A 22,388-nucleotide genomic window follows, 5' to 3' on the forward strand; every position below is an offset into this window, starting at 1 on the left:
AGGTAGAGGGAACAGCAAAAGCAAAACATAAAAATAAAACACACACTTTTAAATGATTCGAAATATCAAACACTGGCTTTTCTCCTCCCACAATATCTGTGCTCTTAAATGCATCATTGCAAGGGGAATTATTCATGTAGTCACATCAATAAATCTTACTTAAGTCCTTTATATTGCAGTCCTCATTTATCTAGCTGGGACTCCTCTGTAAACGATAATTAGGGTAAGAGCTAACTGAGATACCGCAGAGTTTGCTCTTGGCCGTCATTTAACATTCAGCATGGTATCAAGGCTGTAAAGTAGGCATTTCTCAGCAGCAGTTCATTCATTGTAAAACCTGTTTCGATTATTAGCTTGTCTCCTGTTTCATAGCAAACACTTAGGTTCACATAAAGACCTCAAAGCATTTGTCAATGAATTCCTTGAATGGACTCAGCTGCATTTTGTTGTCTCTGCAGTATCGCACCGAAATCCAGAGGAGTCAGCCAAGGGGGAGCACTGTTCCCCTCTGGCAGCCTTACTGGGCTAGCCTTCAGAAGAGGCTTGGTTCTACGATCAAGTCTCCTCTCCAACACCTGGTGCTATGGGGGCTGGGATAGCCCAGATAACTGGAAATAGGTAACGGATCCACTCCCAAGCATGATGTGGAGACCTCCAACAGCAGTCAGCCTCCAAGCCAGTCTGCTCCGGCCAGACCTGGCTTCCTTTTTGATGTTCCTTCATTGGGCTGCCCAGGGATGCACTATTAATTTACATCCAGTCCCTTAGTCTTGCCAACTATGAAGACTGGGCATGTCACTGAGCAGGGGTCTACTCTGTGCAGACCACCTTCTCCAGACTTGTGCCCTGGTTTTTGCAAAGACACCATAACACCCACCAAGGCACAAGTGCCTAGCAGAGGCTCTCTCCCGTCTTTGGCTCTGGACGCTAATCTAGCGCAGACTGAAATGGGTCTCAGAGCTCAACTCTCTCTCCCTCCACCCCAACATCCATACAATTACACCCTTAATTGACTACTTAGTAATAGAAGGTGTGATGGTAGTGCTGGAAAACTACAGGAGGGCCCCCCCCCCCCCGCCCTCTCTGCCACGGACTTGAGACTGTGATTTCATGACAGAAAGTGTGCAATATCCCTAGCAGTTTAATGTGTTCTGCTCCAACTCCTACAGACCCCACTGTCCACTTGTGCCCATCACATTTTTCATGCCAGCACAACTGTTTTGTGAGGCCACTGCTTAAATCAAAGCAGGGAACTGACTCTATTTAAAAAGAAAAAAAAAACCCAACCAGCTCTATGCGATGAAATAAAAAGTAAAAAATGTTTTTTTAAGCAGGATTAGTTCCCAAATGCCACTGAGAGCGACCCCACAAGCAGCCACGCTGACATATCTGATGGCAGGAAAAAGCTGTGGGGGCGTGGGAACACCTTAAGCTCGCCGAGCAGCCGCCCAGTGCTTTGTCTTATGAAATCACAGCCCGAGGAGAGACTGCGCTGTGCCGTTTTCCTGCTCCCCCTCTCTTCCTTTCCCCCTGAGCCCTTGGGCCCCCATCACTACCATGACTACATCCAGGCCGGGATGTACATTTTAATCTGCAGTGTGTATATAAAAGCGAGCTGGAAACAGTGGCTGTCTGAGACCCACCTGACCTTTGGACGTACAGCAAACTTCCTGTGCCAGTGCTGCCGGCTCTTTCATCTCCCAAGTCCTTAAAAAATAAGAGTGAGCCTATGTGAGAAAATGCTTTGTAATGGGAACTCCTGGAACAACTTTTCTCTCTCGCCCTCTGACTGAGCCTTAGAAAACAGTCAATATCTCTCCCAAGAGTCCTTTTTTACAATAGAAAAATGGCAGGCGAAACTGAAGTTTCATTTCCCAGCCTCAGACTCTGAAGCAGACAGGCACAAAAGCTACAGAAAAATAAAACAGCAAGAGGAAAAAACACACTCTTGTTCATTCAGAGTTTGGGGAGATTTTTGGTGGAGAACAAGCTTCTTTTGGTGGGGAGCAAGTCACACTTGGGAACTGGGTTTCCCTTTTTGCAGGAGGAAGTGGTCTGGGGCTATATACTTGACAGCAAATTAGCATTGACATTTGACTTGTTTTGATCTGAGCTATTTACAGTGGTATTATCTGTGTATTTTTGACATGCTGTGAAGATTCCCATTGCCAGATGCCTTGCGATGGCTGTAGGATGCAGTGCATTCCACAGTCATTACTCAGGGGTCATAAACCTCACATTATTTCTGGGGAGGAGGGGAGCAAGGAAAAATGATCTAACAATAAAAAAAAAAAAAAAAAGAAACGCCGGACTTAAGATTTCACTGGACATGTGTATTTAACTGGAGGGAAATTAAAAATGCACTTAGGCTGGCTGGCACTGTCACACTGTGGAGCTGATGACTGGGATGGATCCTCGTGAATTTGCATTACGCATAGGAGCGCATTCACGGCAAGAATATTCCCAACTGCTCTGGGCTGGGAAGGCTGTAATGGAGCAACTGTGCCGCTGCACTGCTGGGTCAAAGCTCCCCAGCGGGGGGACTGCTGCCTGGGGCCTCGGGAGCTTGGGTTGGCAGGACATGCCCGCGGGCTGGCACCGCTCGGTAGCTGTTCCTACAGGGAAAGAGCTGAGGCTCGGGCAGTGGATTTTCAAGAGTAAATGAGACTGATTCAAAAGGCAGACTGTGTTTCTTGTTCTCTATGGTTGGGAAACTTTCAAGAAAATTTCTCGGGACAAATCATAGACCTACACTTGTGGTTTCTTAAGCAGATACTCCATGCACAGGCCTTCCTTGCCCCCTAACTGTGTGGAGATGCCCACAGTTAGGTTTGTGGGCATCTCCACAAACAAGTAGTTTGAGGAGATGCCAAAAAGAGCCAAAAGATGCCAAAAGGCAAACTGGAGATGCCCAAAGAGCACCTGACATGGAAGTGCTTGGGGGCTGCAGGCTGGCAGGCGGGGAGTGGGGTCCTGCCCTGCAGAGCAGTGAGGAAACATCTCCCTGATGTCTGCTAGTCCAAGGGATGGGGAAATAAGCAGTGCAAAACTTTTTTCAAGAAAGGTCTCCCTTAGACTCTACACTTGCCTTTCAGATGAACAAGCAGACATTTAAAAATGTACCCATGTCTTCCCAACTCTTCTCTGGCTCAGGACTGCCCAGCACTTCCCACAGGTAACCTGCGCAGCACCATGTGTGATCAGCTGAGGTTTGCTCACAAGAGGCTACAGTTTCCTAAAAACCCTGAAGCTTCTCCATGCTGGTCCTAAAAAGAAGAGGATAAAACCCAGGTTATTATGGCCTCATCCATACCTGGTCTGACGCAGAGAGGGCTGTGAAGTGGCTGGGCAGGAAATGTCTATAAACATGGCAGAAACAGAGAAACAAGCGATACTGGAACGCATGTGCCGACCTGCTGAAATCCACAGGCCCATTAAATGTTCAACGCAGGGGTCATCTCCACCCTGTACTTACAAATGGTCCAGTTCAGGATTAGGGCTCTTCCAACTAGGCACTGCAACACAACAAAAAATCTGGGTTTAAATATTTTATGTAGGTGTGCTTCTGCCCCTCGCTGCACCATGTTCCCAGCAGTTGCAATGGATGATTTTCTGATTTTGATTTGATTTTGTCCCACCTACAGCAAAAGTACGATCTCGGGATTAAGCCATCCAAAGAAAGGAAGCATCTCACTGCCTCCAGGTAGCTTTGGTGGATTTGTCCATAGAAAAGTTTCTCTTGTGCAAGATTCAGCACAAATACAACAACAAAAATCTGGGCATGGCCTGGGAAGTGAACGGGACAGACATGAACTGTGCTAAAGGCTAACTTCACAGTCGTGTTGAATTCCCCACCTCTTGCTCTCCAAGCAGGAACCTGAGCCCCCACCTCATCCGAGACTCAGTCCTTAGATATACCCAACTTAGTATATTGAAGTAAAACCCTGGGGGAAAACTCTACCTTCGTTGTGAGAGAGAACCTGTGTAGAGTATTGAGGTAGGGCAAGGGCAGGGACGTGTCTCAGAGAGGAAAAGAAGATGGAGAACACGTTATCTGCAGGGCACAGACCTTGATGCTGCAGGGGCTCTCCGTAGGCTCAAGGACGCTGTGCAGGATGTGTGCTGCATCGCTCCTAACGGAAGGCTGCAGCTCAGATGATCAATGGTCTGAAGCGGGATTCTTTCCCATCCCCTTTGAGGTTTTTTTAGGATTGATCCCCAGTGGCTTCACTTCAAATAGCAACATCACCACACCCCCCATACCCCCCTTTAACAAACAAGCCCAGGGGCCAATCCTAATGAGGCTCCAGCTCTGGTTGCTCCGGGTCCCATAACTGCATAAAGCTCCAATTAATTCAGTGAAGATGTTTGGCAGGTCATCTAGAGAGCTGAGTGGCTTCTTTTCCAGGGAATATCTACACACAGTAACGAGTGAAGTCCCTTGACATGTCTTTGTTCTGAGGCACTGGCAGGAATTGCTATGGATTCCTCTGAGGTGCAGCGTGCTTAATTCTGCTCCTGCTATGGTCTGCTGGAGACTCAGGCATTCAGCACATTCATAGGTGTTTTATAGCCCTGTTTCCTTCAATGGCATGGTCCCCTACCTTCTACACCCAGACCAAGGCTGGGCAGGTACAACTCCAGCTAATTATGCAAACATCTAACTTCAAATACTAAGGCACGTAAATATCTTTTCAAGTGGGGGACTCAAATTTTAGCTGACCTTGCAAGGATAAAGAAAGGAAACCATTTAGACTGTGAAGCTGACGTAACAGCATGCCATAGTTGACCTCGATGGTATCTCAGGTACTTTTAAACCACAAACCGACCACACAAAATTAACACTCTTATGTGGTTTGTATGAATATCTATTTCTAGTAACTTAAGTTACAGGAAGCCTTATGTCCATTTTCAAACCTTGTGTCATAATTTCACTGAAGTTGCGTAACTGTTCATCTGTCTTGCTCTGGTCATTCATGCCTCACCTCTCTCTTGCTTGAGAGCACATTGTGTTTTGTAAGAGGACTTTGATATAACTCTGAAAGATGAAAAAAAAAAAACCCCAACCACAAATGAAGCAACATGAATCCAGCGATTAAGAATAAAGCTCCAAACTTTATTCATTGACTTGAATACAACAGTGATGCAGGTTACAGTGGCACAGGGGTGCAATATGTGCTGTTTGCGGTATGACAGTGGAAACACTAATTGTACAGAACAGCAACCCAGCTCAACTTTTCATTATGCATACAAGCAGACTTACTGTACAGACAAGACATTGATTCACTTTTACAGAGACTCAGCTGTCTCACAGATGAATGGAAAACAGAGGGACACCTCCCCAAAACACTGGTTTATAATGTGTGAAGGGAGGAGAAAAGAAAAATAAAGTAATAAAAAACCCTATTGCCAAAATCTACTGATTTAAAGGAAAATACACCTTTGAAAAATCAGTTTCAGTTTCCAAAGCTTAACAAAAAGCCCCCAGCTGTAAGGCCCCCTTACAGGAAGGGTTGTCGGCAACGTCCAAGCCGCTCTGCTTGGAGAGGCCTGACGCAGTGATGACGTACAGAGCTCGCTGCTGTGGGCACACGCAGCAGTCGGAGGCTTTCCCGGGCTAGTCAGCCAAGAAAGAGCCTGCTCCAAAGCGTGCAGAGGTCAGTGAGAGGCTCCACCGATTTCAGTGGTTTTGCATCTGGAGGGAAGTGCTTTCTGAAGGGTGTTCATTGAGAAAAGCCCAGGCAAGTGTCCAGCGGGACCCATCAAAACGCCTCAGGGAGCTAGAGACTCAGCCTGGTAAGGCACCGCTGGAATTCCCATAGCTACTTGAAATGCTTCATTTCCTAACGCCTAGAAGCAAGGTCCTGTGGGCCTCAGCTTTGCAAGTCCTGGGAGCAACGCTTGTATTAACTGTGGTGATCCTGACAAAACGGGTTACTGTTTGCCCTCAGTCGTCTCTTTTTACCTCATAAGAAAGACCGCAATGCACGTGGAAGTATTACCTCTTCGCATGGACAAGCATTTTTTAGGAAATCATTAGCAGACATCTATTTCCCTGTTAGAAGCCCTTTGGGCAACAAATAATTTTATTTTGCATACAGGCAAACAACATTAATGGCCAATTACATTCCCACTTCCTGCACTGAGGCCTACATTAAAATTAATAATACTTAGTCTCTCCCTGCCAAATGTGGGCATCACAGAGCTCCTGCCAGCAGAGCTGTCTGACTGAAAACTCCGTATCTTTGCATTGTGATAGATTTTTTGTTCCTTATTGCATTAAGCACAAAAAAGGTGTGTGGGAGAAATCACAAGGCAAAACTCACCAGCCAGAGCAGTCCTGCAACCCGCAGCAATAAGGGTGTTTCTACATCGAAGGAGAAAGGCGCATTGCACTACCGTCACAGCGTGCAGTAGCTCTCTCTAGCTCTTCGTTACTTTAGCAACGGGGTAAAAACATGCCACATATTGCCAAGACCAGCCCCCGCTACGTGTCTGCCCTGAAGACTATGCTGGACTCTAGCAGGTGTATTGACAGGACACGAACTGGGCCATGACCTGGGGCTAACTGAATGGGGAAGGGGGCTGTAGAGTCTACCCTAAGTGCCTCTCTGACATGGAAAGATGAGTGGCACTTCAGGACAGATTAGTTCATTTTCTTGTTTCCTGAATGTGTTTTATTGCATCATCATCGTCGACCGGTATTTTTCACTGCCATAGGTAACCTCCAGGATGTGGACATCCTCCTCCACAAATACATTGTGAAGGAAAGCAATGAATCACGGAGTGGGAGAAAGGTTGGTTTCCATTTAGTCCACTCTATGAGGCTACGCCCCAGATATGCTAAATCAGGATGAGCCAAGGTAAGTCATTCCAAGATGAGTTTAGAGGATGTTCACATTTTTACCATTTGGGGGCTAACTTTCCTGTCACTTGTAACAGCTTCATACCATTAATTTCAGTGTAGACGCTCGTAAACTGTGGGCTCCAAACTTGACTTCCCCACAGTTTGAAATAGGTACCACAGGCTCATACCGGTGTTTTCTTCTAAGTTTGCTAAACACCCCCCTGGCAAACCCTGGCGAAATCAAGCTTATGCCAGCCCTCCTCCCTCCCAGAACTTAACCCTTCTCCACGCACCGATATTACCTGCCCAGGAGAAGCATGGCTTGCCGAAAAGGATTTCACTTCAAAATGTGCCTGATTTCAGCGTAACAAACTTTTGCAAAAGAGACTCCAAATGACCTCCCCTGAACAGCAGGACATCTGAACTACACGGCTGAGAAAGGATTTCCAAATTGCAAAAGGGAAAGGGCAGCAAACACTTCGGTGCTGGGCCCACAGACTTAGGACTATAGACTTTGTCCTATAGTCTTTGTACAGAGAATGACATCAGTCTTGACATAAGTAAAAGCACTACTGGAGCCACAGAGCAAATCTTGTCCCACATACAGGTATTAAGAAACTTACTGTTCTCCTAGTCTAACCTTTCACAGCACACTGCAGCTATGTCCACAATGCATCACAAACTGTATTTTATGAAAGGCTACTAACCAAAATGAAAACAAGTATGTTTCTGAGATGCCACTAAAACCTGCCTTAATTGACACCAGCATGAGATGATAAGAAAGAATTAAATAAAAAAAAAAAAAAAAAGAAATTCTGTGAGCAAACTTCACAAGAACTTGCTCTTCCACTTGTATAGAAAGTTTAGCAGGTTTGGGATAGGACACCGGCAGAGTTGAGATGCTACATTCAGCTTCCTGAACTGAGGCCACAAGAGACCACATTGCTTCACTGAGAAACAGTGGACAGTTTAGTAATTTCCAAATCTGTTCTTCAAGTTCTTAATTCTACTATCTTCAGAGATGATGAACAACATACTTATTTCAACTTCTAATTTGCATTAGGCTGGAGCTTACACTAAGTTAAGGCAGAGGTGTAAAGGGTATGGCCAGCTACTCCCACTACACAAACCAGTATATGGAAATTATCAGAACAGTATCTGGAAAGGGCACAAAACCCAGTAAGTCAGGTCTCTGGATTCCCCGTTACTATGTCAACTATTGCATAGGGTATTACACTTCCATCTAAGCACTGCCAGGGGTGGGTGCTGCAAGTGTTCACACACACCTGGGGAGGCCTTTTAAACGGTATCACTTGTGGCCAGCCTGGCACTCCCATGATTTGGGAAACTGACCCTGCCTTTTGCACACTCCATACATCACAGGTATCCACAAGCCAAGGCTGCGAGAGTCAGGGTTGTTCAGCCTGGAGACGAGAAGGCTGCAGGGAGACCTTATTGCAGCCGGCCAGGACTTAAAGGGGGCTTAAAGAAAGATGGGGACAGACTTTTTAGCAGGGCCTGTTTTGACAGGACAAGGGGTAATGGTTTTAAACTAAAAAAGGGTAGATTTCGACTAGAGATAAGGAAGAAATTTTTCATAATGAGGGTGGTGAAGCACTGGCCCAGGTTGCCCAGAGAGGTGGTAGATGCCCCATCCCTGGAGACATTCCAGGTCAGGTTGGACAGGGCTCTGAGCAATCTGACCTAGTTGAAGATGTCCCTGCTCACTGCAGGGGGGTTGGACTAAATGACATTTAAAGGTCCCTTTCAGCCCAAAGATTCTATGATAAGCCCCGCAGATACAAGTACATGTGCAAGCGACAACCTTCATCATAACTTAATGACTACTGTGTATTCAACACGACGCACTATTTGGAAATTCCAAGTTAACTACTCACATAGTATCTCAAGTCTAAATGGGGAGTGTGTCTGCTACACGCGCATCTGTGTTTCGAGAACCTGCATGTGTACCTAATCCCATTTTGCACACGTGTGGTTATTTTGCAATGTTTTGACAGGTCTTTGCTCTTACATCACTTCTAAAGCAGAAAAGGGGAAAAAACAAGATAAAAATCAATCAGTTTTCAGTCCTCTTGGCAATGATGCTCTGTTGACAGCACCAAGTTTGATGGTACTTTATCAGAAGCTCAAACGCTTTGCAGGAAATAATAGAAGAATGTAAGCATGTATTTAAGGCATATTCATGGAATCATAGAATGGTTTGGGTTGGAAGGGACTATTTAAGATCATCTAGTACAATGCCTGACACGTCTCAAGGGAATACTGAGGGGAATTACAAAGAACTGCCCACTACTTGACTGATACTAGGAAAATGATTCATTGCTTACAAAGAAAATTCTCCCTGGGGCTACACTTCTATTAGGTGGAAAGACCAGATGAAAGAACAGAAAACATTGCAGTGACAGTTGCCAACAGCCCACTGCAGAAAACACACATGGCCCCCGTGGCTGGCTGCAGCGTGGCTTTTATGGACAGGCGATCTCTTGGGGTGTGTCTACATGCAGATGGTTGCAATAGTTAAGGGGAATTAACTATAGGCATGAAATTGAAGTGCAGAAACCCCTTCATGTTCTCAATCAGAAATAAAGTGGTATTAAGTCTAGTGCAGAGGGGCGTGAACTGACTGACTATGCTCCACACCAGTGAGATGTGAACCAGCAGTGGCCCAGAAATCCAGTTAGAGATGAATTGTTTCTGCAGCATCTAAGCTGGCTTCTCTTAATTCTTTCCCAAGCTGCAATCATAGTTTTAAATTCGCAGTTGCTGAGGCAGATACAAATTACCCTGTCATTCTCACAGGCTAGGAGGCTGCGTTTTTTTAATAATCTTTTTTTTTCTTTTTTGAGAGGAGGGACAGGAGAGAAAACAACCTGGCTTAGTCATTTCTGAAATGACTGGGTAGTATACTCATACATGCTGTGAGAAGTTCAATAGTAATCTAGAGATGGGGACAGGAAAATGCAGACTGGCAGCTCACATCCTTGAGAGCGCAAGTCTTCAGATCAAAAAGGTTTATTGTCAAGGTGACTTGGGCTAAAAGACCCGTAGCGCCTACTATGTCTGAGAGGCAGCAGCACATATTGTCTATAGGATGTGGGCTGACAAAATTTGGAGAATTTTAATACTTTAAATGCATTAAAACTCAAATGTTCATCTCAAAGTTAAGCTACACCTTGCAGGTGACAAACACTGAGTTTCTAAAGCTCCAGCATTCACAAAGCCTGTGACTGTAAAACATTGCTGTTCCTTCATTGTATGGGTTTGGTTTCAGCAGCCACTCAAAAATGCATCTCAAACTGCCAGTGCCCCTAACATTCCCATTTACTCCTCAGCGTTCCTCTAAAACCCTTTCAGATGCTTATTCTGAAAAATGAAGTAAAACATGTTGAACTGATTCTTGCTGCAATCTCAAGTGACGTCCAGAGAGCTCACAACTGCGCGCGTCACAGCCTTCACTGAGGACTGCTGTTCGGTGGGGACTGTGATGCCAGATCTGCACAGCAGCATATTCTCTAGCTTGTCCCACAGATTCACCATTCCCTTAGCTCTAGGGACATGGAGCAGGTGCTGACCCCTTGTATCTGCCTCTCGTATACTGAATATTCAACTCAGATTTTATCAAAGGAACCACAGTGATCTGTTGCAACAGGACTTTCTAAACCAGCAAAGAGGAGGCAGGATTTGGGTCCTGCACATTTCATGGTGAAATGCCATTTGGTGATATAGAGAACTCAACACAGTGATACTGAATCTCACAACTACACGGGACTGTTTCCCCTTCCTGACTTCCAAATTTTAACACCAATGCCTCATATAGCAGAAAATACAAAGGTTCTGATGTCTCCAGTGCCAAAAGTTTCTGCATTAAAAATGAAATCTTGATATTCTTTGACAGACACAGAACCTAAATGACCCTCTCCCACATCAGGAGATGGGCTCATTAGTGCAGTATGCATTGGCAGTTAAGCACCAAGGAAGAGAAAAAGCTGACCTTGCAGCCACAATGCATTCATTCAGTTACTTTGGTGCTCATGTCTTCCTCTGTATAGGACTTGCCCAGAAGCAGTTAAGGTATATACAGGCAGTTTTTTAAGCTGCAGCATATTGGAAGAAGACTGAAAGCAGTAAGGAGTTCAATGCAGCTCTGAAACTGTCTTGCATGATTACTCCGTCTTCAAAAACCAAGTCAGGCACAAAGGGAAATAAAAATAACCAAGGCTGGAGCTTTGATGCTTCAAGAGAGGAAAAAAAAAAAGTCTGTGGCCTCTTTTCCAAGCACAAGTGAAAAACTACATTAACTAAAAAGAGTGCTTGGCCCATGCACTGTGCCATACTGACAACAGCAACTGCAATTTAATCAAAAAGCCTCTATTGGCAAAGCATGGCACCTTGATGGTACCTTTTAGTTCATAAACATTCCTCCCTCAGAGGAATGAATTTGCGTGTTAGTTTGCAGAGAACTATATTCCCTGCTGACGTTAAATCCTACAACTCCACTGCAGTCTGATGAGCTGTACTAATAATTACTAGCAGGGAGTCTGTCCCAAAATCTCTGGGTGTGAACCAGGGCACACTTAAAAAAGCATTTTCTCACTCTGTCACTCCCACCCCCATCCACCCATCTCCTGGACTAAATTACAAGAAAACTGACTCTTCTCCATCATTCCCATTAAGTGATCTGAAATTATTCAAATGACTGGTTAAGCTCCAGCCTTATTAATTCAAGCAGAAAGTGTGGAAGAGGGAAGACTGACAACAGACACAGCAATTCACTTCCTACATCCTAGCAAATATATACAAGGAGTCCATTTTCCAGAAATTCAACTGGTATGTCCTGTAAGTGAGCACAGTGCCCACCTTTACAGATTGTATCACACGAGGAAGATGCCATTTCAAAAGAGTGCCAATTAAGAAACAGTTGTGTGAACGACAATGTGACCATGGGGATATGTTACCAAGGGCTTCTCCTTCACTACAGAGCATCTATCTATCTATCTGTCTTCCTCTCCATATATATACACATATATACACATACATACACGCACACACATAGATAGATGGGTAGATATAAATACATGTGCGCACACACGCAAACACACATACATATATATATATTTTTTTATATATATATATTCTTTTCCAGTTCTTGGAGGGGTTACAACTACTTTAGTCTACAAGGCATCCTAAGGGCACTTCCTGGCTCTAGCAATAAAGTCCATCATATTGTGGAGAGAAGTAAAGGGAATATCACTGAGGGAGAACAGAACAGTTTCCTATCTTGTATAGTATCATGTAACAAGTTGACACCTCTGAAAACCATCATTGTTGTTTCTGAGCCCAGGTATTTTCTCCCTATGTTACAGGAGAGCAAATGTTCATCTTGTTCAGTTGCTGTGTACAGAGGTGCCACTATGAGATTTTCCCTTTTTGGTGATAAGTAGTTGCTTCCAAATAGTTTGGACTGTATGATACAATATCCTATGTATCATTTTTGTTGGTTTGTTTAAAGGCAGATTAAAAGAGTTTTGCTTTTTTCTTCATGTCGTTGCGTCTCCAGAGAGGTAACTTGTCAAACTCCTGTATCGTCATGCCAAATATTTCTTGAAAAACCTCAGGTGCTAAGTGACGCTTTAAAAAAAAAAAAAAAAAAAAAAAGGAAGGGGAAAAAAAAGGAGAAAAGGCAATGGTCAGTCAAAGCCAGAGAGACACAATGGAAGATAGGAGTACCGTAAGGGTTTCATGTCACTGTGTAAGAGCCATTGCAGGAAATAATAATGCTTTGGCAATACCCATATCCAAGTCCTCATCAATTCAGGTGCTCAATAAATCAATAAAATTTTGCAATTTGTTAAGTCTTAGAAGTTTACAAAGGAAATCAGGAGATCAGAAAAAATATTTGTCTGAAGCCACCCAACAAGCAGTGATAGACCAGAGAACAAAACCAGCTCCTGCGCGCCCGTGTCCCAGGCTTTAGCTAGTCACCTCTGCATACGTATGGAAATTCAGACACAGGAGAGCTTTGCAAAAGGGCTGCAGGTTGACACGTTACATCTGAAGTTCTGAGAAGGAAGATGTCTGGCCAATCATTTTTCTACTGCCAATGAAACTTTTTTTTGTGTGGCCTTGTGCACAAGTTACTTCTTGTTCAGCTGGTTTAGAGTGCACTGGATGGGGAAAGTGTCTCTCTCTGTCACTAATGTAACACAGCACTGAATTCTGATTAGTGATCACATATCTACTAGTCTAAAAATACGGATAAATGGTTACTTACCCAAATTTTTGTGGCCTCTTCCATGCATCTCCACAGAACATTAACTAACTACAAACGACTTAAGACATCCCCAGCCTTCTGCTGGGCTGCTTAAGTCTTTCTAATCCACAAAGCTGTAAACAATTTTTATTTGTTGGCAGAAATTTAAATCCTCATATTTCTGGGTATCAGCCAGTCTAACTCACAGGACTCACAGGTGAGTTAAAGTTAGACTTTTGATCTTCAGGGATGGCTGAGACTGACTCTTAGCTTAGAAATGATCCAAGATTAAACATTCCTATATGGATCCTATGACTAAAAAACACTTCGGGCTTTTTACCAATTTACAAGTATATAATTAATTGCTTGAAAACACAAGGGGGTTGTGAGAAGCTAAGTCCAGCAGCAGGGAGACAGAGATGTGGGACTCCTGGCCCAGCACTGCTCACGGAGATGCGGCTGCTTCCTCCCCGTCTGACTCCTCCTTCCCTGCTTAGTGCTGAGAAATCTTCCCAGTCTAACAAGGACCCACACTTCAGTGTTTGAGCTTTCAAATGTACAACAACAAACAACTTCAGCAGGAAAGAGCATTTAGGAACTTGCTTCTCTTACCTCAAGCCTGGTTCTGTCTACATCTTTTAGTATTTTATTTCGCCCTCTGTTGGTCACCATGAGCATTTCATATGGAAAAATCTGTTTGAACAATGTATAAAAGGGGGAAAAAGAGATGTATTTACATTCTAAAGCAAAAAGAACACAATGTGTCTCGTTTTCATAACCACACAAACATTTGGTTTCCTTTCCAAAGGAAATCATAGCAGTTTTGTCCCCTACATTGCATGAAAGAAAAGCCAATCTCGACATAGCAAGAATATATTTAGTATCAAACTGCCTCATATTGTAGAGCCACTGTGTACTTGCCCACCCCACTGATTTTTATGGTGCATATAATGCAGCTACTTTGGTAAGACAGTCCTCTCTATTCAATATACCTTCTCATCCAGCAATGTATAAACTCAAGAGTTTATTAAGGTAAATATATTTGGCACTCATTGGTCTAACTGATGGTTGCCGAAGTGTGGACAGCTCTGAGGAAAGACACTTAGTGAACTTTTGAAAATGAACCACATCAAAGTACATCAGAAAAAGCAGCAACTCTGAATAAGCAAGATATTGAATATTGATTCATCAAGATTCATCACATGGTTTTCTTTGCCTTTTTGGATAGTTGAAAAATTTAAACAACTGCCCACTGTGCTTGCTGGCTGTGCAATACATACATGGATTAAAGGAGATATTTGTCTTACACACCTTCATCTACTTCAGGAAAGTGTGTGTCCAGCACATCTCCCACTAACGTTTCCGTTGTTTTTCCTTTACATTGCAGAGAATGTCCAGAACTTATACAAAGCAATTATTGGCCAATAACCGGTTCCTAAATGCACAAATGATTTTACCTTTGTTTTACAGGCTCTTTGTCTGAAGTAAAATGTTTACTGTCAGTGGGTCCCAAATCAGTTTAACCCCACAGAAACAATGCTGCTTAGAAGGATTTCAGAAAACCATGTGCCTTAAAATCAGTTTCTGGAATCATCCCTGGCAAATAAAACTCTGTTTTGGGACTTTTTCCCTTGGGCAGCCACTTCCACAAATGCCTGGAATGACCTAGGAGAGCCCACGTTCGTCTGACAGAGCCTCCCTATAGCCCTTCTCATTGCATGTCTCTGCACAGTAGGGTAACAGCATTCCCAGTGAGGTCCTCATCCAACCCATGCTGAAGTCAATTCAGTTCTTCTGCAGACTTCAGTGGGGATTGGCTCAGCTTTTATTGCTGCTTATGGGGCAATGGGAACAAGACTGAGACCACCAAAACTCTCCTGGAGAGACATCTGAGCTATTATCCAAGGCTATTAATTAAATTATTTTAACATCAGAAGAAATTCAACTTAACTTCTGTGCAGAAGTAGACAATTAAGTTCATTCCATTGTCAACAATTATCCCAATGAACTTTTCAGAGTTATAATAAATAAGATTCAGGCATCAATCAACACACCACTGAGTTTATTGTAAGTAATAATAATTTAAATAACGTGTGCTTACATACCAATTGTAAGATATGATTCTTAGGAGATTCTGACATTGTCACAATTGTACAATTAAGTCTATGCTTTGAATTACATTGTTTATGTTTGATACTGGAAACAGCTACCATATACAGCATTATAGGAAACGTCAAGCTCTATGGTCATAAGTACATTCTATATTTAGATATTCACAACATGGCATGTCTTAGTCTGGGGTGGAAGGATGCACAAATTCTGTCCTTTCTGGAGAAGCATTTGGTAAGATTTGGTCATTCTTAAGTTTACTAATTTTCATTTTTCATATGTTTCACGCTGACTTTGAGTTGGTTTCTTTTACTTTATCAGGTTTAAGTTAGTGTTGGGACCATTGGCATGGATAAAAATACTGCCAATTCACACAAGCTGAGGGTCTGGCATCACCTTTATAAACATCAACAGAAAGAGACCTATGTCATGAAAATTCCCATAAATTTTATCACTAATAATACTGACAGAATTTGTCACCCAAAATAACATTCCAAATCACTGGGTGCATCAACAGCAGTGGTGGCTGTAAAAATTTCTATTGCACTGAAAGAGAAATTATTTGGAATAAAAAGTAGTACCTCAGGAATTGGAGATGTCCCCAAGGTCTTATTTATATAATATATAAAAACACTTGTTAATATACATTGCAATGAGGTCTCAGCTTATAAAGCTAGGGTTATTGCCTAGAGGTGACTAATAACCTAGAGGTTATTGCCTTGTCTGGAGGTGACTCGGAAGCATAAATAGTAGTCTGCTTTGCAAAACGAGCTCCTCGCTTAACTGCAGAAATGCTGATCCTCGTAACATCAACAAAACCATGATTTCTCAGAAGGTTCATCAGCAATACAGAAAGCTGTAAGATTTAAAGCACAGCCCTGGTTGAATCCCCTCTATCTTACGTTCATTTTTAACTCTGATGTCTCTAGACATAGCTGCAAAAGCATTTTAATTTATATCTTAAATTATATTCAGCTGATGTTGCCTCTTTTTCCAATAAATCTCCTGAAGAATTTTTTATAAAGCGAATTCAACATTATAGAAAGATGTCAGGCTAACAGTTCTGAGAGCTAAAGAACAGATCCAGATAGACATGTAGGTATCTAACTTCCAATCTGAAACAGAGATCCATGTATTTCATTAATTTTTAAATCAATACAGCCTCAACAGAGCCACAATATTCTGCATCACTTTTCCAGCCTGAGAGATCTGAGACTTTCCCATCCAGTTTGGCCTGCTGTTTTGGCTAGTGGAAGCTTGACAGAGAACTTGCTATTGAGCATCTTCACTATCTTTGTTTTGTCTCTGGAAAAGCCTCCTTGACCCAAGAAGCCCACAGCCTGCCTGAGTACTAACACCTGTAACAGGCAAAGTCCAGAACAACGGGAGAGGTTTGGCACATAAGGAGCAGGGACTGAGGGGAGATGAAGAAAAACAAGGGAACTAAGTAAGACATTTCCTGTATTTTATCTCCATTTCACAGTAAAATCTTCACTGTCTTGAAGGAAAGAATAACATCTGCACTTGCCTTTGGCTCCAACATGTTAGGCATAGATACTCCTCTGTCCATTCTCATTCCAGGGACATGACCATCCGGAAGGGACTGCATCAGATACAGGTATACATCAGACACACAGGTTACACACACAGAGGGTAAAGGCACTCAAGTAGTGGTGAAAACAAGGGTGAATTTGCCCTGAGACTTCCTTCAAGTCTAAATATTTGGTCTTATCATATAGATCATTGCCATGGCTACTGTTTACCACTTCTCTGAGGCATGCAGAGGGATCCTTCCATCCTCTCAGCCACCACAGCCTTCTGTCGCTGCTAAGGCTGGTGATAGTTCCCCGCCGAGCCTACCAACACCACTTTCCAGTGGGGACCCCAAGAGAGTGGTGGGCTCTTTCCCACCCCCATGACTAAGTAGGGTTCTTCTCTGGACAAATACACAGAAGCATTAATTCAGATCCCACCCAGCAGCATACAAAGCAGTATTACACCTCGGGGCTTTCCTTCCTGTCACTTACTGTATCAGATGAGAGATTTTTTTTTTTTTTTTCTCTATAATGGGAAATTTTTACTACGAACACAAACAGGGATAGGGTAAAAAGCTGCTATTTTGATGCAGGTACTGTTCCTAACAAAATGTTTTGAGCACAATACATGGACAACTCCTCTCTCCTCTCATAATCTTACTCTCTTTCCAATCATCATAATTTTGATACACCATTAACGAAATTATCCAAGTAATTAAACCCTTTCTTAAATTGCCATTTTGTATTGTGATTGTGCTGAGGAGCCAGACAAACCATTCTGGAAAAACCCCTGCAGACAAGATTTGGAGTAAAAGGGTTTATATTTGCAAACACACCTCTTACTGGCTCAATCTGTGATGGCAGCACTGTAGAAAACTATTGATCAGCCATCTTGTTTGCAGAGTAAATTCCAGGGTGAAAATGAGGGGTTCAAGGCTCCTGGTATGCGAGAAAATTGCCTCCAGAAGAGACTTTCTATCTGTCTCTGGGGTCGGTACTAGAGAGGCTGGAATTAAATCCACCCTCAGCTGTCCAGGGAAATAACTCATATATCAACAGACAGTGGATTTTACAGAGCAAGTCACAGAACTGGTGTGAGCTCTCTCAACCCAGCTCTGGGGAGTTAACAAGGAGGAATCGGAGGCTGTGCCTGTTTTTTGTTGATAAGAATCTACATTTGTGATTACTCTTAAACATGCAGGAAAATCAAAGCTATTGTCTTATGAAACCCTTCCCTGTAGCAGAAATTCAAACTTCAACAAGAAAGTAGATGCTTTTAGTTCTGTTGTCAGTTGATTGATGAAAACCCGTACTCTACCTGGAAATCTGAAAAGCAAAAGAGAAATCTCATCAGCTTTAGAATGCAGAAGAACAGGAATCGATCACAATCTACCAGATAATCCTTGTGTCTTCTGGTCTACCTGATCTTTCAAAATCCCATTCGATTCTCTAGGGCCAGCAACCTTCCAACTTTTGGACTTAATTTGCAAAGAGTCAAACACTCCAAACATTGCAGCCCTTTTCATTTTGAGCAGGCTCCTCATTCAGGAAAATCAAGTCACTTTGGAAATACTGAGAGACACAAAACCACAATCAAGTGAATAAATAGCCAACTAAAATTCAAATATATAGAGTGGGATTCACCTCACCTAACCTCTGCCATCAGGTAGCTGTCTAGATTCCTCCACAGGCTATAAGGAGACACAAGCACCAACAGAAGATGCCTGATTGTAGGGTATCTAAGGTAGTCGGGATCAATCTCACTTTGGAGATAACTAGCCTCTCCCTCTCCCTCAGCTTAAATCATTTCAAAACATTAACTCTCAAAGTTTCATAACTTTCATAAATATTGTCAATTTTTATTAGGCAGTGACTGATATCACATCTTGCTCAAAGTCATAATGAAAATCACGAGCAGCAATGGGGATTAGAAGGCATTATCCTCCTTTCTTCACTGTGGCACATTCTTTTAGACTGTGCAGTGGATGGTAATTTTCAGAGAAAGAAAACATCATAAAAGAACTCAGTACATATTCCTGATAATAGATGTTACCTGCTTTCCATTTGCACCAATGCTAAAGCAGTCTTTTGGCATAAACAAGGATCAGCTCCACACAGCAGATTTAGCAAAATAAACCCAAACTTTTAAATAGGTATTTGCAGAGTTTGGGTTAATTACTGAATTTACCAGAGGAAGTTAAAATCTACTGAGCAAATGCAAAGTAACTACATCTACAACCTTAAAATAAAACAACCAAAATCATCAAATATCGTAACATGTTCAGTAATGAAGTGGCATGTAAAAAGGCTCCTCAGCCTTACCTCTAACACCACCACTCACATCCCCATAACTGTTGTACTGACCAAAATCTGTAGACACCGGCTGTAAGAGAAAAAGAGGGACATGCACATAAATTCACGGTTCATGACTTGACAAGCACGTTGGTATATGAGGAGTGACACACTGCTTTAAGCCTTTTTTTCTCCTCAATTTTCACAACATTTCTTGCATTGCTTTCTTGCCTTTTTAACAATGTAGTTTGTGGGAAGGGAAATTAGGTTTTGTCTGACTTCAGATGGTCTTACTAGAAAGCTTGATCAAACTGAAAATCCAGTACCGTTAATATGGAAATAAATACCATAGATAATTAAAGCCACCTTTTGCTTCTCAAAATCACCATCTACTTACCCTGTGAAGTCCATTTTTTCCATAGCCAGGGAGTGAAGAGGTTTTGGAGGCTGAGGCATGCGCTGTTGAATGAGGAAGGGAAAAAATTGAAAACAAGAGCATTTGAGGAATCAACTAGCATAAAAAACAGTTAAAAGAGCTAAGCATATAACTGAGACACACTGACTTTAAGAAACTAACTTTTCAGCCCCAAACTCATCACAACCTTCCCTACATTCTGTAAGTTACACACAGCTTTATCATGCTTTGGTGGCAGGTCATCAAGAAGGGACACTGTGATTTTGCCAGGCTCAAAATCAAAGTGTTCTCCACTGAGTTTAAAGTAATGCTCAAGGATCAGACAAGAGAGCAAAATAAATAACTCTTTAGTCCTTAGCTAGGCAAAGTATTATTGTGCATCTTATGACCAAGATAAAGGACAAGGAGAATCCAAGATCGACAGTATTTGACTGGATAGATTCCCTGTTAAGCCTCCCATGCAGGTCCATTCAATTCCACTCTCCTAAGTGGCACACATGGTTTATATATCATCATACCCTCTGAACCTTTCCCGAATTTCCTTTCTATCCTTCCTACAGCAACTATTACTGCATTCATTCATGCTCCCAGCTTCTGCTGTTGCATAAGCCAAGATACATATGACTAACACTCCATTCCCTCTGTATTCACACGCTTCAGCTTGCCATTTTTGCTACGAAGAAGAAAAGGCTATTAGTTTTCATCCTGTAACACTGTAATTGACAGATGCTTTGGTACTGACTTCATCAGGAGAATGATCAGTAATGGGCAGTGCTGAGTGAATTTGAATGAGTTTGTGAATTTGGCATCATGATCCAAAATTATAGCTATCCCACACATGATGTGACACTTCTGAGAACATGACATGATTCAACAGAGCTCTGTGACTCCTGATTTCTTATAAAATGAAAGTGAAATAACGCATCTGGGGGCATTTAACTTAGCATTGGCACTGACCTCAGAAACTGCACGAGAAACATAAAGAATGTGGAAATGTCAAGGGTATGTTTTCAAATACAGATAAAAAGATGGATAAATAGAAAGATTGTCAGCATAATAATGCAACAGCATCTCTACAGTTAATACAGCGCATTCAGACAAGATATAGAATTCAATAATTCTATGTAAGAATTCAATTTTTGTTTTTTTAAATGTTATTTTTACCACAGAGGGCAGGGAACATAAAACTTGAGGCAGTGTTGTTGCCAGCAACAACAAGTTTTGGGAAAGGTACCACTGATTCCACAAAAGGCAACTGATGACTGCACTGATTATCACTGCAAGAGGGATGGACACATCTCCAATAACGGAGTCCTCTCATCTGTGTTAAGGTTAATAAAAAACCATAAGCCCTGAGCTGAGCAGGTAGACTCTAGCCCTGTAAACGTTACAGGTAGTGAGGGACAGCCACAGACATTCTCTTCAAGACCGTAAATAGAGGCAACACACTTATGCAACAAGGAACACAAGGAAATCTTAGTTTGCTTGGCAGCTACTCTGGTGGATGACTCCAAAGAGACTTATCTTTTCCCTTCTTTGCTCGAAGAACAGCTGCTGTGCTACGGTGACCAGTGTGAAGAGAGTGAAGTAAAACCCCCAAGCCCCTCTCTGGAGATCAGAAAAGGCCACAGATATACATCAAAAAGTGCAATGAGGCCAAGAATCTAAGCCACCAATTAACCAAAGTTGACTTTTGTGCTTTTGCTCTGGAACAGCATACACACAATCAAAATGCCAGCCAAGGCCGAAACATTGGCTGTGTTTGGAATATGCAGCCCCAATGGCAAATGTTGCTAATTTTTTTCTCCCTGGGAGGAGAGACTAAACAGTGATAGGAACCACCAGTTTAAGCAAAATGTCTTATTGTAATTTAATAACCCAGACTATTAGCATATCTGTGATGTAATAGTCACTGAATATTTTACCTCACTCCCTATCTATCTTAGAAAATCACTCTCCTCAAAATTGCCTGAAAATCCTTAACCTCATATTTCTTCCAATGAAAAACCAACTATGATGCTCCTCCCCTCACCAAAACCAGCTAAAGAATTAGGCCAGTTTCAGGGGAGAACATCACATATACACATATCAAGCTGTCTTCCCAGTGGTGTCTCTTCTGAGAGACTGCTTGATATGTGTATATGCGGTGTTCATTAATTCACTGTTCATTATTAGCTTTATTGCCCACGTGAATTACCTGTAGAATCGTAACGACTGGCAGAAAGGGCTGACCTATCGCGACTCTCCTTTTCCATCTCTTCTTTCAGTATCAATTGTCCCAGACCAGAGTTGAGCTATAAATAGCAATTAAAAAATATATCAATAAAACAAAGGTGATCGAGGCATTAGTAGAAATTCATTACAGAAAACAAAGGGACACTTTTTGGATGGTGTTCAGAAACAGCATGAAGACAAGCTTATAAACACCTTCATGAGCTGCTCCTCCTGCAGTTGCCGGCGTCTCTGTAGTTCCTCATCATCTTCCTCTCTTCCACTTGATCTGCGTCTCATGTCAGCTCCTGCTTCCACAAAACCACAGCAGAGAAAAAGCTTTGTGTATCAGTTCAACCGCAGCTTGAAAATTTCTATGCTAGAAAGTACTGGTCATTTTGATTTACTGAATAAACAAAGCAGTATTTTCCTGCAGACTCAAAAGACTTTTTCAAAAAATCACCCTTCATAAAACTCACTCAGATAGCCTGCCCTATGGCTATCAGGCTTCTTATAAAATTAACAAGAAGTTAAACTGCACATGGGTTCCCAACTAAGCAATCGTCCTGGATACAAAAGCCATAAGTCAATGTAATAGAAAAAAGGAGCTCAGATTGCTAGTTCTGGAAACGTGGGGTTTAATGGCACCAGTAACTACCCGTGGTTGAAAACAGAAAATCTGATTTACATTTATACTTTTATCTAGAC

General features: G+C 42.4%; 1 protein-coding gene across 1 annotated transcript in view; it reads right to left on the minus strand.

Moving 5' to 3' along the window:
- Positions 1–12,304: 12,304 nt before the first annotated feature.
- ABLIM1 (actin binding LIM protein 1) overlaps positions 12,305–22,388 on the minus strand; it is a 90,542-nt gene continuing 80,458 nt past the window's right edge. Inside the window, exons 15-22 of the mRNA XM_082002337.1 lie at positions 21,897–21,988; positions 21,658–21,763; positions 19,452–19,513; positions 19,085–19,145; positions 18,081–18,088; positions 16,756–16,830; positions 13,731–13,811; positions 12,305–12,496 (exon numbers count right to left, since the gene is read on the minus strand). Of these exons, the coding sequence (XP_081858463.1) occupies positions 12,383–12,496; positions 13,731–13,811; positions 16,756–16,830; positions 18,081–18,088; positions 19,085–19,145; positions 19,452–19,513; positions 21,658–21,763; positions 21,897–21,988 (599 nt within the window). The 3' untranslated portion in view covers positions 12,305–12,382. The remainder of the gene's footprint in view (positions 12,497–13,730; positions 13,812–16,755; positions 16,831–18,080; positions 18,089–19,084; positions 19,146–19,451; positions 19,514–21,657; positions 21,764–21,896; positions 21,989–22,388) is intronic.

Source organism: Phaethon aethereus, assembly GCF_964289735.1.
Source record: "Phaethon aethereus genome assembly, chromosome: 7".
NCBI classification, from domain to species: Eukaryota; Metazoa; Chordata; class Aves; order Phaethontiformes; family Phaethontidae; genus Phaethon; species Phaethon aethereus.